Source organism: Neolamprologus brichardi, chromosome 12, assembly GCF_056152115.1.
Source record: "Neolamprologus brichardi isolate AB-2024 chromosome 12, ASM5615211v1, whole genome shotgun sequence".
NCBI classification, from domain to species: domain Eukaryota; kingdom Metazoa; phylum Chordata; class Actinopteri; order Cichliformes; family Cichlidae; genus Neolamprologus; species Neolamprologus brichardi.
Genome location: NC_142115.1, coordinates 32924839 through 32943325, shown reverse-complemented (window position 1 = coordinate 32943325; position 18487 = coordinate 32924839). Strand labels below are relative to the sequence as shown.

Genomic DNA, 18487 nt, shown 5'->3' with positions numbered 1-18487 from the left:
TTATTTAAGGAGTTTGTGCTTCAGTTTTGGTGCATGAAATTTCTGTATTTTATTCCTTTTGCTTAGCACAAGTTAGTGGGTATCTGTGTGTTTGTAGATCACCTGTGCAGTTTTTGGGTGCAGATTACTAAGCAAGCTTGCTAGTTGCTAACGTTGCATTCCACTGTGTTGTTAAAATATGGTTGCTTTTGATAAAAAAAACAACAACACACAAAACCAAAAAAACAACAACATTGTGGCGGTAAAAATAGTCATGCTAAAGCTTCAAAATGTGGATAATATGGCATCTTTAATATGCAGCCTAATATTAATACTTGGCAACCTAAGGAATACTGTTATTTTACACTCGTAGCTGGAGCATGTACCTGGATTGTACCTTAGTGCTTATGGAAGAAACTATCCATGACCAAAAGAGACTGATAACATTATTTTTTATCCTGTATTGCTGGCCTGGGGATTTATTAGCAGTCACTCACTTTTGGAGTCAGCCTCAAATGGACATTTGCTTCGTTTTCCAGCCCCAGAGGCTACTGCTTGAACAGTAAATGACTGGTATGTAGGACCTTTCTACCTAATTTTGCATTTTGCACTACAAGTCTCATTCACACAGTGCTTTTATCTATACTTAAGGACATTTATCTAACGTTGACATACACACTGTGATGGATGTATCAGGGGCAACCTGCCCAAGGAAGATCCATCGACCTTCTGATTGGTTGACAGCCTGCTCTATCAGCTGAGCCACAGCTGCCGGTGGACACGGTGAAAACTCACATTAAAACAGACAAATGTTAACACGAATGACTTCACATTCAAGCAAACTTTATTAGTGTGATATGAAGCAGAAATGTAGGATGATAGCATGAGACATGAGCTTGGCCTATACACAGCTCTGCAGGTATGTGTGGTTACAGGTCATCAGGCACACACACTGTGTACTGTGTTTACACAGTTAACACACACAAACACACACACACACTTACTCACTTGTAAAGGATTTACAGGCAGGATTTTTTTGTTCGTTTTTTAAATTCGTAAACACAAAGTGCAAACTTTATATATTTTAGCACCAAAACTCAAAAATCTAGTCTATAGCACCAAAAAAGCATATTAAATCGTACAGGATACTTTAAAAATGAAATGTCAATTATATTTAAAAATGCCAAGAAACTGTCATCAAAATGTGTTTAAAGTTTTAAACATTAAATTAATACTAATGATAAAAATCTTATTGAGAAGCAGTCTATAGAAGCGCAGAGAGAGCATGCGTGTCTGTGTGCAGTCACAAAATAAATTCTTTTGCCCCACTCACATGAAATCGTTTTTTGCAGTTTAAAATAGAAAAAGCTCACTAGGTCATGAGAAAACTAAATTAAAAAAGAAAAAACATGATATAAAGGCAAATAAATTCCTACTCAATCCTGCCCTGAAATTATTTAGGCTAAAAAAGTGTATCTAATGGCCTTTGGGTAAAAATTAGCTTCTTTAAACAAACTTTTATGTTGGATATAAAAACTAAATGTGCAAAGTAAGAAAAAAAATAAGAAACCAGTAACTCCAACTGTCAGATACATGTAGTAGTATGGAAGCAAAAAGTACAACGTCTCTCTCAATATAGAAATACCGGACACATGTAATGAATCAGAACTGCTGTGAATTATTTTCCATCTCTTGTTTGGATCCATCATAAATCGATCATCTACCCCAGTAACTCAAAAATACTTAAATATTAATCAGCATATCGTCCCTATTTCAGGTATTTCTATGTCCTGAGTATTTTTTATTGTGTATATTTGAATCATCTGACTCACATGTGAACAAACTGTAAGTTTAACTCCTGTGCAGCTCTGTATGCGTCTTCTATGTTCGTCTTCAGGCTCATATCCGGGGATTCACCTCAATAGCTGCAAAAAGCAAAGCAAAAGTACTGATGATTGATAGGTAGTTGGTCCCAGTTATTCTGAATTCATAAATTAGATAAAAGCTAAAGAAACATCCTGTATTTTCACTCAGAGAAGTAAAATGAAGTTTACTTTTCTGTCAGCAAAATGCAGAATTTGTGGGTAGGAAGTGGATGTGTTCCCCAGAACAAAGTCAGGAAATAAGGTGGAACTCCACAGGTTGAAACAACATAAAGAATCACAACAAATGTTGATCTTTTTTACTACTTAGACAAATCAGCTGATTAATAAATCTGCAGTTGCACCTTTTACATGTGATCATCAATCACAGGACACAGTTACACCTTTATACCTGAAAGGAAGTCTTCACTTTCTAGTTTTGGAAAATCTATAACAAAAAATCAGTAATCAGTACAGAATTTATGTCTGTAACTGAATCTTTTCTCAGGTGTAGAAGGAGCTGTTTCACAAAGCAGCACAGATTAGTGAGTTACCCACTCTCTGTCTGGGCTTTACCAGGATATAATGCAATGATGTAATGGTTAGGACTATCGCTTCAAAGGGAGAGGGTTCTTGGTTTCAACATGCTGGTCAGCTGGAGTCTTTCTGTAAGAAGCTTGCATGTTCTCTCTGTGCCTGCATGGGTTCTCTCCAGGTATTTTTGGTTGCCTCCCACAGTCCAAAGATATTCAAGTTAATGTGTCACCACAGAAAAATCTTCATCTCATCCTCTTCCTAGCGCCCCCCTCTGCCACACTGCTCTTCTACATATCCTCCTTCACTACAATTATGAATCTTCTTAGTGGTCTTCCACTTTTCCTCCTCCCTGACAGCTCCATATTTAGCTCCTCTCTCCAGTACAGTGGGGCAAAAAAGTATTTAGTCAGCCACCGATTGTGCAAGTTCCCCCACTTAAAATGATGACAGAGGTCAGTAATTTGCACCAGAGGTAGACTTCAACTGTGAGAGACAGAATGTGAAAAAAAAATCCATGAATTCACATGGTAGGATTTGTAAAGAATTTATTCGTAAATCAGGGTGGAAAATAAGTATTTGGTCACCTCAAACAAGGAAAATCCCTGGCTCTCACAGACCTGTAACGTCTTCTGTAAGAAGCTTTTCTGTCCCCCACTCGTTACCTGTATGAATGGCACCTGTTTGACCTCATCATCTGTATAAAAGACACCTGTCCACAGCCTCAACCAGTCAGACTCCAAACTCCGCCATGGCCAAGACCAAAGAGCTTTCGAAGGACACCAGGAAAAGAATTGTAGACCTGCACCAGACTGGGAAGAGTGAATCTACAATAGGCAAGCAGCTTGGTGTGAAAAAATCAACTGTGGGAGCAATCATCAGAAAATGGAAGACATATAAGACCACTGATAATCTCCCTCGATCTGGGGCTCCACGCAAGATCTCATCCCGTGGGGTCAAAATGATCATGAGAACGGTGAGCAAAGATCCCAGAACCACACGGGGGGACCTGGTGAATGACCTGCAGAGAGCTGGGACCAAAGTAACAAAGGTCACCATCAGTAACACACTACAACGGCAGGGAATCAAATCCCGCAGTGCCAGACGTGTTCCGCTGCTGAAGCCAGTGCATGTCCAGGCCCGTCTGAAGTTTGCCAGAGAGCACATGGATGATACAGCAGAGGATTGGGAGAATGTCATGTGGTCAGATGAAACCCAAGTAGAACTTTTTGGTATAAACTCAACTCGTCGTGTTTGGAGGAAGAAGAATACTGAGTTGCATCCCAAGAACACCATACCTACTGTGAAGCATGGGGGTGGAAACATCATGCTATGGGGCTGTTTTTCTGCCAAGGGGACAGGACGACTGATCCGTGTTAAGGACAGAATGAATGGGGCCAAGTATCGTGAGATTTTGAGCCAAAACCTCCTTCCATCAGTGAGAACTTTGAAGATGAAACGAGGCTGGGTCTTCCAACATGACAATGATCCAAAACACACCGCCCGGGCAACAAAGGAGTGGCTCCGTAAGAAGCATTTGAAAGTCCTGGAGTGGCCTAGCCAGTCTCCAGACCTCAACCCCATAGAAAATCTGTGGCGGGAGTTGAAAGTCCGTGTTGCTCGGCGACAGCCCCAAAACATCACTGCTCTTGAGAAGATCTGCATGGAGGAATGGGCCAAAATACCAGCTACTGTGTGTGCAAACCTGGTAAAGACCTATAGTAAACGTTTGACCTCTGTTATTGGCAACAAAGGTTATGTTACAAAGTATTGAGTTGTATTTTTGTTATTGACCAAATACTTATTTTCCACCCTGATTTACGAATAAATTCTTTACAAATCCTACCATGTGAATTCATGGATTTTTTTTTTCACATTCTGTCTCTCACAGTTGAAGTGTACCTCTGGTGCAAATTACTGACCTCTGTCATCATTTTAAGTGGGGGAACTTGCACAATCGGTGGCTGACTAAATACTTTTTTTCCCCACTGTATATCAGCTATCCCTCTTCTGCACATGTCCACATCATCTTAGCCTTGCCTCTCTAACGTTGTGTCCAAATTGCTCAACCTGCTCTATCCCTCTGATATACTCATTCCTAATCCCGTCCATCCAGCTGTCTCCCAGTGAAGCATCTTCATGTCTGCCACCTCCACCTCGGCCTCCTGTCTTTTTGTTAGTGCCACCATCTCCAGACAGAATATCACAGCAGGTCTCGCTAACACCTAATGACGTCCTTATGTTAAAATGCATCAGCTGATTTCTTGTGACGGTAATCACATGGTTCTATGGCTGTTCTTCTATTTCACAGCTTCACCAAATCAGCCTGAATTAACAGTAAAGGAAACGTAGAGGTTTCTCACGCTGTCACGGTGCATCCGGAGACGTGTGCAGAGGTGCCGGTGTACTGAACATCACATCGAGCGACGTTGTTGTTGAAGTTGGACTCTGGAACTTGCTGTCTGGGGTTTACTGTCACCTGACAGGAAAAGACAGTGTAAACAGGTGAAAAATATATGACCAAATCAACAACATTTGGCAAAACTTTACTATTTTCAATCTTTAACAACTCAATAATATATTGTTTTGTAATTTAAAAAGGCACAGAACGGTCAAAACCATGACATGTGAATCAGACCTTCAGGATGTACTTCCCAGGAGAGACGTCAGTGATGTCAATCCACTGACAGTCGATGTCAGCATTGTAGGTGTCATAGCAACCTGGACTCAAACCCTATTAGAAAAACAAAGGGGAAAAAAAACTCCACATTAACACAGTCCTGTGAACTTAATATAAACATTCACAACACAATTTTAAGACATTTTGTTGAGGTTTATGAGTAACTTCAATAAGAGATAGATGTATTCATTCATCTGGCTGCATTTGTGGGTGTTTGGACTGCTAATCTATTCTTTGCATCACTTCTGCTTTTAAACGCTGTCAAACTTAATTCTTTCATCATCACCAGTTATTATCCTGCCTCCCCATGTGAGCCGATCAGCCCTGGATGTGCTACAAATCTCAGTCTTCTTCCATCATTCTGCCTTTCAAACTCCACCTGCTTCAGCCACCACCAGGCGGTCCTGCCCTACGTCTCACTGTTGCCGGAGTCTGTTTTGCAATGTAGCTTAATTGCAGTCAAGCTGTCAAATAGTTTATTAGTCAGACCGAATGAAAATTAATCTGCTAAATAATGAATTGCTAAATATATATCATTAATGGTTGTAAGAGACATGGCTCTTATAGAATAAAAACCTGTGCTGTCTACAGTCTGTGAGCTCAGAAATCATCTAGTTTCAGGCCCTAAACTAGGCTACATATTGTTAAGCAAGAGTACTTTTTCTTTGTTCCTTTTAATATTAAGATTTTTAAAATATTGATTTCTTCTTTTTTTTTTTTTTTGTAAAAAAAATGGCATCAATGAGTTTTCAGCTTTCAGGAACCAGGAAAAAAGTTGCTTTAGCTGAAACTAAGAACTGCTTCATAAGATAGTATCCCACCAAAAGTACTCATTATACAGTACTCTGTCATATTTATAAAAGATATGACGTCTACAAGTCAGGTTATTGTGTTTTTCTCTTCAATAGTAGTATAGAAGTAATCCAATATAGAAATGAATTTACTTCAGTATTGTCCCCAATATGTTTTTGTACCTGAGTGTGTGAGGTGCAGGCGAAGCGGCGATAGTATCCTGGATCACAGGAGGTGTCCTCCAGACAGAAGCTGGCCTTGTGACCCTCAGCCACTTGACTATAAGTTCGGAAATCCAGCAGCTCGTACAGGCTGAACTCGTCCATGCTGTGGAAGTGACTGAATAACACCACAATAAAGTCACGGTGTGGCAGTAAACTACCAAATAACTGGGAAAGTAAGTCCAGGAACAATACTGGGGTAATAAATGTATACCAGCGTGAATCTCTAAGCCACGTTAAACCCTTTCATCTGGCAACCTACTTATGACAGCTGTGCCACTCCCAGGCATATCGAGGTTTGCTGGGCAGGAAGTCGGCCGTTCCCTGGTTCTTCACCCTCTGAGGAAACCTCAGTAAAACTCTGGTGTCATAATCCTGAGAATAACGAGAAGACCTAGAGGAGGAGAGATGGTGGCGAGAGACGAGCTCAAAGTCAAGTCTTCAGTTTGAATGAATAAAAGAGGGAATTTGAGAGATTTGGAATTTCAGTAGATGAGGTATGTTCCATGTAAAGTATCTTATTAAATCTTCTAAATTATATAATATTCTTTTGGGACACAGGTAGATGGTTACCCAAATACAGCACTTCATCAGAATCAGAATCATGTTAGATACATACAAGGAATTTGGTTCTGGTAGATGGTGACTCTAAAGCACAGCATCAGTTGATATCTATCTATCTATCTATCTATCTATCTATCTATCTATCTATCTATCTATCTATCTATCTATCTATCTATCTATCTTCAATCTATCTATCTATCTATCTATCTATCTATCTATCTATCTATCTTCAATCTATCTATCTATCTATCTATCTATCTATCTATCTATCTATCTATCTATCTATCTATCTATCTATCTATCTATCTATCTTCAATCTATCTATCTATCTATCTATCTACAATCTATCTATCTATCTATCTATCTATCTATCTATCTATCTATCTATCTATCTATCTATCTATCTATCTATCTATCTATAATCTATCTTCAATCTATCTATCTATCTATCTATCTTCAATCTATCTATCTATCTATCTATCTATCTATCTATCTATCTATCTATCTATCTATCTATCTATCTATCTATCTTCAATCTATCTATCTATCTATCTATCTATCTATCTATCTATCTATCTATCTATCTATCTATCTATCTACCTTCAATCTATCTATCTATCTATCTATCTATCTATCTATCTATCTATCTATCTATCTATCTATCTATCTATCTATAATCTATCTTCAATCTATCTATCTATCTATCTATCTTCAATCTATCTATCTATCTATCTATCTATCTATCTATCTATCTATCTATCTATCTATCTTCAATCTATCTATCTATCTATCTATCTATCTATCTATCTACCTTCAATCTATCTATCTATCTATCTATCTATCTATCTATCTATCTATCTATCTATCTATCTATCTATCTACCTTCAATCTATCTATCTATCTATCTATCTATCTATCTATCTATCTATCTATCTATCTATCTATCTATCTATCTATCTATCTATCTATCTACCTTCAATCTATCTATCTATCTATCTATCTATCTATCTACCTTCAATCTATCTATCTATCTATCTATCTATCTATCTATCTATCTATCTATCTATCTATCTATCTATCTATCTATCTTCAATCTATCTATCTATCTATCTATCTATCTATCTATCTTCAATCTATCTATCTATCTATCTATCTATCTATCTATCTATCTATCTATCTATCTATCTATCTATCTACCTTCAATCTATCTATCTATCTATCTATCTATCTATCTACAATCTATCTATCTATCTATCTATCTATCTATCTATCTATCTATCTATCTATCTACCTTCAATCTATCTATCTATCTATCTACAATCTATCTATCTATCTATCTATAATATATATATATATATATATATATATATATATATCTGCTTAACACTTTTTATATTTATTTAAGTATGTGTCTTATAGTATGTTTTGCACTAAATACCGCAGCAATTTCCTAATGTTGTAAATCTGCTCAACATTTAGCAATAAATTCTGACTCTGATTCTGATACTATGTAAAAAACAAACTTGTGTGTATATGCTGACTTCTGCACACACAGGGGGCGCTGCTGAACGAACCTGCAGTAAGTTGTCAGCTTCCTTCACTGAGCTCCTGAGTTTTGGTCAGTCCTAGCTTCACATTTTTATGTCATACATAGAAATGATCTCAATGGGAGTAAAAAAGGACACCAGCATTTGTCTGACTGTGCAGCTAGTTATTAGTGAAGACATCTGTCCCTCTCCTTTTATACTGTTTCACATCTGAAACTAAAAAAGCTATTTTGTCCATTCACACATTAGTTTTTCGTTCAATCAGTCACTCATACTCACATCAAAGTGAAGTTACAGCTGATTGGTGAATTTTAAAACACACAGTGTGAAAATAAAATATATCTGATAACAGGCAGCAGAACCGAGGCCTGCAGTCAGCTGTGTGTTATCTTACGTGGCAAGGCAGTTCTCCTCTGCAGCACAGCGCAGGTTGTACATGGGCACTCTCTGGACGTAGGTAGCGAGCTGGATGTAGTATGGATCAGGAACCAGATCAGGGAGTCCTGCAAACAAGACACAGCAGATTTATACTGTTTTCTTCCCTTTTCACTTTCACTCATCAGACATCAGAAAGTAAAACCTTTAAACTAAACTTTAAAAGTGACTCCTTGGCTCAGTATACTACAGAGATACCGTGTAGTTTAACATGTAGGTCTAAGGTGAAAGCCAGCAACATTTAGCTTTAAGATCAGCCCCTTAAGGCATATTATAAATGTCCTTAGGAAAAACTTATAAACTGGTCGTGCCAAATAGTCAAAGCTGAAATAGGCTGTTACAGGATCTTTACACTGAAACACCTGCAGGCATTGTGTACATGGAGGAAGGCTGTAGAAACTGCAAATCTACCTTATTTCAAGTCAACATTTAAAGGGATATTGGTTGAGCATGAACACTGAGCCTATAAAAAGCTGCATGTAGACAAAATAACATGAGGTTATGAACTTAACACAAGCGATATGAGGTGTTTAAATATATGGTAATCTCACAGTCTTATGAAACAAAAAAAACCTTCAGAGCTTTTGTGTAATTTTACTGATTTTAATCATGCCAGCTTGTTTTGTGATGGTTTGTCAGTGACGTCCTAATGAATAAACAAGCTAGTTTTCTTACCATTCTGGTGGTAGCTGGTGCCATAACCGGGTCGGGGTTGAACCCGAGGTCTAGGTCTGTAGTACGAGTTGTAGTAGTTATAGTAAGGGTCATAGTTGGAAGGCTTGTACGGGTTGTAGGGATCATCTCCCACCATCACGTCCTCCCGTCCGACCGCGCCGGAGTCAGGTCGCTGCCGCCGCTGGTGCGTCATGGCGCGTAATTGCGCCGAGCTGCTGGCAGCAGGGACCCTCGGGGAGCCCCGGGCTGTATCGTTAGCACTGCTGAGGACAACCACGGGGTTCCCCTGGCCGGGTGATCCGCTTTGCCTCCTTGCGGAGGGCCTGTACTGAGAGCCACGGCTCAGGATGCTGAAAACCTGCCCGTTATGTTGCCATGTCAACCCCCGACGAAGTGCATCAGCAGCAGGACCTTCCTGGGCGCGAGCTCCATCCAGAAAAGCACAGAGGAAACAAATGTGTGCAAAAGAAATCAGCAAAACGATGGGGGAGAGCTCCTTCATTATTAATAGTAAATCTCTTGAGTTTTTAATGAGAGTTGCTCTTTTTCCAGCCACACAGCTGCTGATTCAAGGACTTCCTCTCAAATGTTTGAGCGCAACTTCTCCTGAGAGAGAGGGAGAGGGAGGGAGAGAGAGAGAGGGAGAGGTGGTTTAAGTTTAAGTATCAGATGTGGCTTCAGACTCTCATTTGGTGTAATTGTAACTTCTTTACTCTCTCTTCAACTCAAAAAATAAAAAAGCATACAGTTGAAACTGAGTTTTGTAGATGTCCAATAAGTTTCCCAGCAGTCTCCAACTGTGTGCTATCAAATGGGAATTATTTTTTATTTAATTCTTTTAAAGTCAGTCCCTTCCACTGCAAGTACAAGCTCACAAAAGTACCCTGGGAGCCAGTTACTGGACCTCACCGTAACTACATGTACCTTTTTGCAAGTTTATGTTTTAAAGTAGCCAAAGTTGCATATTGACACCATGTCTGATAGAGTTTAAGGTGTGATAACAGCTTAGCTAAGTATAAAAAGAAATCAGGTGAAATATGCATTTTTCTCTAAAATATTAAGCTTTTACTGTATTTTCTTGTAAGTTGACTAAATGTATGGTTTATGTTATGTTTATGTTTCTTTCCTAATTGCAGTATGAGAAAGAATTTAGCACTGACATTTCACAGCAAGAAGGTTTTGGGTTTGACAGTATGAGGCCTCAGTTCTCCTTGTTGTAGCAACTGTTTAGTCTCTCAGTCTAAACATATGCATATTACATTAATTGGTGCTTCTAAAACTGGTCATAAGTGCAGAAATAATGAAGCTTTGAGTGTTTATTAAGGTCAGAGGACTACCATACAATAAATTATTAATAGTTCTTAAGTTTGATGACTTTTTAAAATGTCCAGTTTGGTGCTATTGCATCAAGATGAAAAAATGTTAGTAGAGGTTCACGAACAGTCTATGTAAGGCACAAACTACAAGGGTACAGAGGCAGTACCTTAGAGGTTATGATACCAATGACAAGCCTTTGTGCTGCTGAAAGTACAGTACTGCATTTAGAGACTTTACAAAAAAATACAGATGCTCTCTGTCTCTTTCACACACACACAATGTGAAGTTTATTGTCTTGGTTTACATGTTTGAAAGAGGCTCCTGATCTTTACACTAAACATGTGGAAGGCTCGACCAGCAGTTTCACACATTGTCCTATTTGTTTTCATTGAGGCTTTTTCTCCAGGCCTCACAGTTATAGTTCATATCCCAGCCAAACCCAAACTGCAGATGCAGCGCAGGAGCACCAGATATCACGAAACTGCAGCTTTACCCAAATGTAGCAAATGGAAAATATCATCAGGGGAGATTTGTGATTTAAAATGGATCATGACAGCAATGCATGAAAACCTTTAAATTCCAGATTTCAATGCTGTGGATGGATTTCTCCATGAACCATGGTAAAGTAATTTGGACCGTGATTCAGAAAGTGTGATGTTTATGCACAAGAAAACAAGAAAGCAAACCACTGCATGTCAGAAGGAGTTGGTTTGAGACATTTCGAAACTAAAATCTTATCAAGCCTTACTAGAAAAGACGGCACCAAAAACAGCTCCTTCTTTTTCACTTTTAAATTCCAGGCTATTGTCTCCTCTTCACAGGATGAGGCGTAATTAGGGTGATGCTTTGCCTTCATAGCAGTCCTGTCTCAGTCGAATTATGTCTGTGGCCAGAGCTGCTCAACTTTACTCAGAGATCTAAAGATACTGATTTCTGACTCACTATTGCTTTAGCGTGTCCACCCTTCATTTAAAAAGAAGAAAAAAGACCTCTCAGGGTAAAAAAGGAGTCCAGTATGCTCCAGTTTTCCAGTTATTTGTGGCCCAAAACTCGAGGCTTATATTTTGTGGGTATTTATGGTATTAAAAATACATATATCATATTTTTTTAACATATTTTTAATCATAATAAGGTGTGCTCCAGTGACTCGACACCTACAGGTTTTGTCTGGCTTTATTGGAAAATAATAAGCTCCTCTCATGCTGAGTGCTCAGGATGCTTTAAAAAAAAAGCTGAAATTGAAGCACTTACCAACTGAGAAGTTTCCTCCTCTGAGTGCACAGTAAAACACAACCTGCCACCCACAGAGCCACAGCTCCTTCCCTTTAAACCAATCCAGATAAATCACTTCAAATGCTTTAGGTTACACTATACATTTTCTGTTTAACATGTCAGTGAGTTAAGTTTCCAGCCGGAGATAGCGTCTTTCACAGTAACACCAGGAGAACCTAACCTGCATCCTTACCTTAGTCCTTGTATATTTCCTCTAATGAGATGGTAAAAAATCTGCTTGCTCTTGTCTGAGACCTTGAAAATGTTGTTTACAGTTTGTTGTCCTTGTTTTCATGTCGCTTAATGTGCAAAGTACTTATTTTGGTGTCCACAGTTTGATAATGAACCTGTTCATTGTTCCCTGGAGGAACAGTGGAGCATCTGCAAATGATCAGCTGCTTCATCTACTGTAATGACAGCTCTGCAGTCATTGTTTGGAAGAAGCTCAGAGAAGGAAAATAGATTTGAATTATGTTGGTACCCAGAAACTGTCTCAAGACTAATCAGCAGTGTTGGTCAAGTTACTTGAAAAAAGTAATCAGTAACTAATTACTGATTACTTCCCCCAAAAAGCAATCCCGTTACTTTACTGATTACTTATTTTCAAAAGTAATTAATTACTTAGTTACTTAGTTACTTTTTAAAAACACGATTTACAACCTGAATAGGTGATAAAGCGATAGATCTTTCAGCCCAATTCTACTTTTTCTACATAATCCATCATACAAAATGTAATCAAATGAAAAAGTCTCTTTTTAAAACTTGTTTTATTAGTTTTAACCTTTTAACTTTATGCATCAAGCAAAAATTTAATTATATGCAACATTCTCTGACTGGAAGAAATTAGTTTAATATTTAAACCTATTTTCTGCATATTCCAGCACATAAAATATATGTGCGTTACGCGTTACTGCCCATCTCTGGTAATCAGTGCTCAAAATGTTAAGTATATTTCTCTCTCAGTTCCTATTTTATTCCTTTTAACTGATTAATTCCTGTTAATACTGATACCTGAAACTGGCACTGAAATTGTCCAATCAACATGTTTGTTTGTTTGTGAAGAAAACCCTGTTCAGCAATGTTAATTCAGGGCTTCAGATGGTAAAGCTTGGGGATTTGCCATATGCATTTAAACGAATAAGCAATGAAATGATGATCTATTCATAAAGAAATAAATGGGGGAAAGATACAAAGAACTGAACTGAACATTGAGTGCAATCCTTATGTAATGTGTGACACACTCATGGTAGAAGAAGTGGGGTAAAGTAAAGAGAAAAAAATCTAAACAAGCTCATTATCAAGCACTATGAATTTCACATTGTTGATGGGGTTGATGGGGTTCATCTACTTTCTACAAAGGTTTGCTCCAAGCCCCGCCCATATTACAAGGCAGGTACTTTTTGCTCATTACCTCAGGACATGTATAAAGTTGCAGGCAGCACAAATGCAGCACTCCAAGCTTGTGCAACTAAAATCAACCCATTCAGCTCTTGCGGTTGCCACCTTTTTTTCTTTCTGGCTTCAAATATCAGACACAGTAGACTAGAAGGTGAAAACATAACTGTATAACTACCTGCTGCCTGTAGGTTCTTTTACTTCTCAATGAAATGCTTCATGGCCTTGCAGCAGCCTGCTTGTCTGACGGTCGTAGACTTTGTTTGATTTATCTGTAGTTTGTAACAGAAATATGATGCAATGTAAATACTGCTGTTATATTGTTGTAATTATGCATTTTTGACTACATGTGAAATGTGTTCTTGTCTTGTCTGCTGCAGAGTTTATCTGCACAGGAAAACAAATATTTCTCTAAGAAGTCATCAATCTAAATCATACTGATTCCTTTTGTCTTAAAGTCAAAGAAGCACACCAGGTTGAGTTGGGGGTTGTGTTGGAGCAGAAATGCTTTTGCATGGTGTTTTGGTGAGTAGCTGCAGGTAGCCGCTTCAGCCACAAACACGTGTACAAATTTTAACTGATTCCTTCACTGCTAAAGGAAAAAGTGAACTGCCTGAACAAGAGCCGCTTTTTACAACATTTGTGTGAAGATCAAAGGAGGACGGATTTTATCACAGCTCACTGCACTTCCCTTTCAGCAATACAAGGCTGTTCCCAATGAGAAGCAGGTGTCGGCCTGATCTGAGCACTTTAAACAGCTTCATAATGAGGGCTGGCTACCTGGAGGGTGCCTACTGCACACGGGACACGTAACAACCCATGGAAACCAGGCACAATAGCAGTGCCTTCATCATTACAAACATCATCATCACCTTTGGTATGTGTAGAAAACAGTGGATGAAACAAGAGATCCGTAACAAAGCCACAAAATTGACAAAAACAACAACATATGAATGATTGTGTTGTCAGCTCCCCGTCTTAAACCACGTTTGAGGTTTGATGTTAGTCAGTGGCACACCTGCATTCAACAACGTAGACATGTGAGGCACGTGACAGCACTTCATTCTAACCATGTGTTAAACTACAGTAGAGGGTCTCAAATGTCTTTTGGCACCCACTTCAGAAGTAAGGTCACGCCTAGCACCCCATGGTAGATTTCTTTAAAGAATCAATTTAAGATGAAGTACAAAAGCATTAGCAATCCCTCGTTTGTGTATTTTTTCTAATAGAAACCATATTCATGAGACTTTGGGTGGCAGTAAGCTGCAGTGTGCATGGCTGAATGGGTTAAAACATTCTTATTTACCTGGTCAGTACAAAGCTGCAGTTACATCCCTCCATCAATTTAGTGTGAAAACACTGATTATATCACAACAGATACATTCACAAGCTTGTGTCACAATTTAACATGTGATATTTAAACAACCAAAAAAGAGACTTTCTGAAAAATCACTCTTAATCATCAGAATAAAATTAAAAAAAAAATGTTATAATGATTCATTAAAAGAAAAAGTGTTTTTTTCACCCTGAAAGGGAGGCTTCAGCTGCTAATGTGTTAGTATGACTTTCTGCGAGTTGAGCTGGTTGAGTCAGTGGCTTATGCTGCTGTTCCAAAAGTGTCATCAAATAATTGGTGACAAATTAAACTTGGACGAATTTAAAAAAAAAAAAGTGGTTGTCTAATTGCAGCTTTGTGGGTTTTATTTCCAGCCCCAGCACATGCCATCCATCCATAGGTCAAGAAACCAAACAGCAGGTTTCCCCTGGTGTGTGTGTGTGTGTGTGTGTGTGTGTGTGTGTGTGTGTGTGTGTGTGTGTGTGTGTGTGTGTGTGTGTGTCTACTGATTATGGTTAAAAGGCAACAAGTCAACAAGTGAAGCTGTAAATCAGTCAGGCCTTCAGACACTCTTTCACTGTGATCTTTATTGTATTTGTCTGTAGTTATTTCCATCTTTGTCCTCTAAATTTTATTTAATTTAAACTAATCCATACAAATTTTTGAGGGTAAATAATGGAAATTTGAAAAAGCTACCATGCTACCAAAACCAAAAACTGTTATATAAAAGGTGAAAAATTTGGAATTAAAATATAGGCAGTTAACTAGTCTTCCCATCCATCCATCCATCCATCCATCCATCCATCCAGAGCATTGCTTTCACTTCATTGCTGCTGATCTGCTTGTAAAGTTGCTGAGAAACTCATGAAAAACACATCAACTAGCTGGCCCCTTCCTCTACCCTGAGGTCAAACAGCTGGGGGACAGATAGCACCCATAAACAGCAGAGCGTGGGGGTTGTCATTTCTGTGCAGTTACTTTGACGAGAGAACCTGTCAATCAACCTGTATAGGCAGGTTGTTGGCACTGGTACTTTCATCTGGTGGTCTCTGCTCTCATGTACAGTTCAGTATCTGTCACCTGCTCGCTTGTAGTAATCTGAAAGCTCCATTTTACAGTTGACTGATGTAAAACATTGACAAATAAAACAAATCAAAGCAAAAGGCTTTTGTAAAATTCCTCAGCGCACTAACTGTGTCAAAACCCCTGAGAGCAGTTCTAGAGGTGGAAACATCAATTAACACTCCCAAAGTAACAAACATTTTAAAATATAAATCATTCAAATTTAAATAATATTAATAATACACCAAGACCTTAATCTTATGCGTGATTTGGCCCATTTAGGACCAATTTGCTGGTTCCTTCTTTCCATCCTTTTTATTCTGTGGTCTTTCCTATTATAACTCCTGCAGGGACCCCGTTTCCTGACATGAACCATTAAATCTTTAATCGACACAAACTAATGAGGCTTTATTCAGCCAGATGTTTGAACTCGAAAACAATTATTATTTTCCGGATTCTTAGGGTCTCAAGATATATTTATTTTTGGCAAAATGAGATTTAAAACAGAGTTCTTAAAATGGCACATGGGCACTTACCTGCATCAAAATACAACAGTGGCATTATTTAATGAATGACCCAAATCCTTTATCTATGCACACAAGGCTTAACATTCCTCTGTGCATCATATTTTATTCAGTTACAGATTAAAGATTGTGCTGTTGCTTCGATTCATTCATGACTGGATCATAGCATCCTGCTGTTTGCCCCGTAGGAGCTGTGAGAGTTTATACATCCAGATTCTTCCACGAGTGAACATACTGCAAAAACCAGAGTTAGAAGAGTTCTGGTTTAATGACTATTTATGTTTAACTGATGTAGATTACATCAATTTACCTGCAGATTTAAATATAAAGGTTTTTGGATGGGACTGATGGCTGGCAGTAAATATGAAAGGATCTATTTATTTAGAAGCAAATCAAAATTTGGGAGCCAGAAAAATGGAAAACTGAGAAACAGAAGGGAGATTAAATGACAACCTAACAAAGACTGAGGGTTCAGTGGAAAAGCTTTCTTCACCACAGTAGAAAACTTTATGAGGTGAAGAAAGGTGGGAAGAAGTAGTCAGTAAGGAGAAGCAAGAGACTCCATAGTGTAGTGGTTTACACATTCACCTTAAAACTGTAAGGTTTGGTTTGGTCCGATTATAGATGGAGACCCAAATCCCATTTGGGGTTTTGTCAGGAAGTTTATCTGGTGTAAATCTGTGCCGAGGTGCTTGCTGTGTGAGCTCTTGGGATTAAGGGAGCAGCTGAAAGTAGCAGAGTCATGGAAATGCACGGGTAACATAAGGTCCCAATCATACAGGCCTAGAGACCATCTGGTAACCACAGATCACTATGGAAAAATGTGGATTTCTCAGCCAGTCTGCAAAATGTTGGTGGCAGTCTCAAGGTGAAATAGGTACACAGTGCTGCACCTGTCAAGGTTTGTACTGTGGCAGGATACGGACCCAAACGCAGGACTTGGACATAGAATGAAACTTAAAGGCATTTCCCTCGTCACTGGGGAGTGACGAGGGAATGGAAAACAGGAGGGAAGCACAGCTGGGGCTAATCTGACATAATGAGACAAGGAAACAAAGCAGAATACACTGATAATAGGACACAGACTGTCAAAGTAAAACAGGAAGCACAAAGCATTCATAAAGACAGAGACGTGGAAACATGACAGACTCTGGAACAGAAGGAACATGAATCAACAAGACGTGGGACACATGCAACCCACAGAGACAGAAAAGAATGAACATCCAACATACGGAGAACAGAATTAAACCTTCACCAAGAACAGATGAGGCACAGAAACCTAGAAACCAGGAACTATAAATATAATACAAATAGAAAACCACAATTTAAAGAGTATAACTTAACCAAAAACACAAACACTGGGTCAGAGAGTTCGGTGTTCGGTGCCGTGACAGCATCAAAAATTGTCACTGGCAGATTGCTGCAGTTGCCCATAGTTTGTATTAAATACTAACATCGTTTGCCGTTACACTTAGACAGGTGGAACATATGGAAATGGAACATATAAGAATGAAGGATGACAACTATAAATCATGAATAAATACAACTACTTCAAATGCTGTTGTGTTTAAATATTTCTTTAAATTCAACCAGGTTAATAATTTACTGTGCAGATTCTTGTTGACACATTTTGTGTTGTGTTTTTTATCTCTATGGTTACGAGAAGACACAACACATGTTCACACAGTACTTTACTCTATTTTACTCCGTTTTCTATTCTACTTAATCTATTCACTTTAAATGTTTTATCTACAACTCATATTCATTAATCCATATTTTCTTCACAACTGAAAAAGTGAATCAAATTTGAGTTCAAGTGAGAAAATGTAGAATTTTAAAGTTTGGGGCAGCAAAACATCTCAAAAAGTTGGATGTAGGTCAACAAAATGCTGGAAAAATTAATGATACTTGGTAAGTTTTTCTTTTCAGCAGAATCCAGAATTTAGAACTAAGTTAATAAAAAAAACTTTGTGGAGAGCCACTAAATTATCTTTATAGCTTAGATAGAGATTATTAATGTTGCACAATTAGGCTTTACATCTTGATTGGGCAAAAACAGACATTGTGTCATGTTCCTGGGTCTGTTGACCCAGCGTTTTAAGTTTTAGTTTATTTGGATGTTGTTTATGTTTAAGTTCATTCGATTTGCGAAGTTCATTTGGTTATTAGACTCCTTGTGTTTTCTTCCCCTGTATTTAAGTTTCCCTCACCCTTTGTGTTTCATGCTGCGTGTCTTATGTTATCAAGTTTGTATTATCATGTCTGTCTCGTGTTTCCTGTTTTATTTTGAAG

General features: G+C 38.3%; 1 protein-coding gene across 1 annotated transcript; it reads right to left on the bottom strand.

Annotated features, from left to right (window-relative positions):
* Positions 1-848: 848 nt before the first annotated feature.
* On the bottom strand, positions 849-9861 carry lox (lysyl oxidase). The gene is made up of 7 exons (XM_006797674.2): positions 9290-9861; positions 8574-8682; positions 6331-6462; positions 6030-6186; positions 5014-5109; positions 4739-4854; positions 849-1904 (listed from the first exon to the last, which is right to left on the bottom strand). Exons 1-7 carry the CDS (start codon positions 9789-9791, stop codon positions 1898-1900), a joined length of 1119 nt encoding a protein of 372 aa, XP_006797737.1. The 5' UTR covers positions 9792-9861; the 3' UTR covers positions 849-1897.
* Between the last annotated feature and the right edge of the window lie 8626 nt (positions 9862-18487).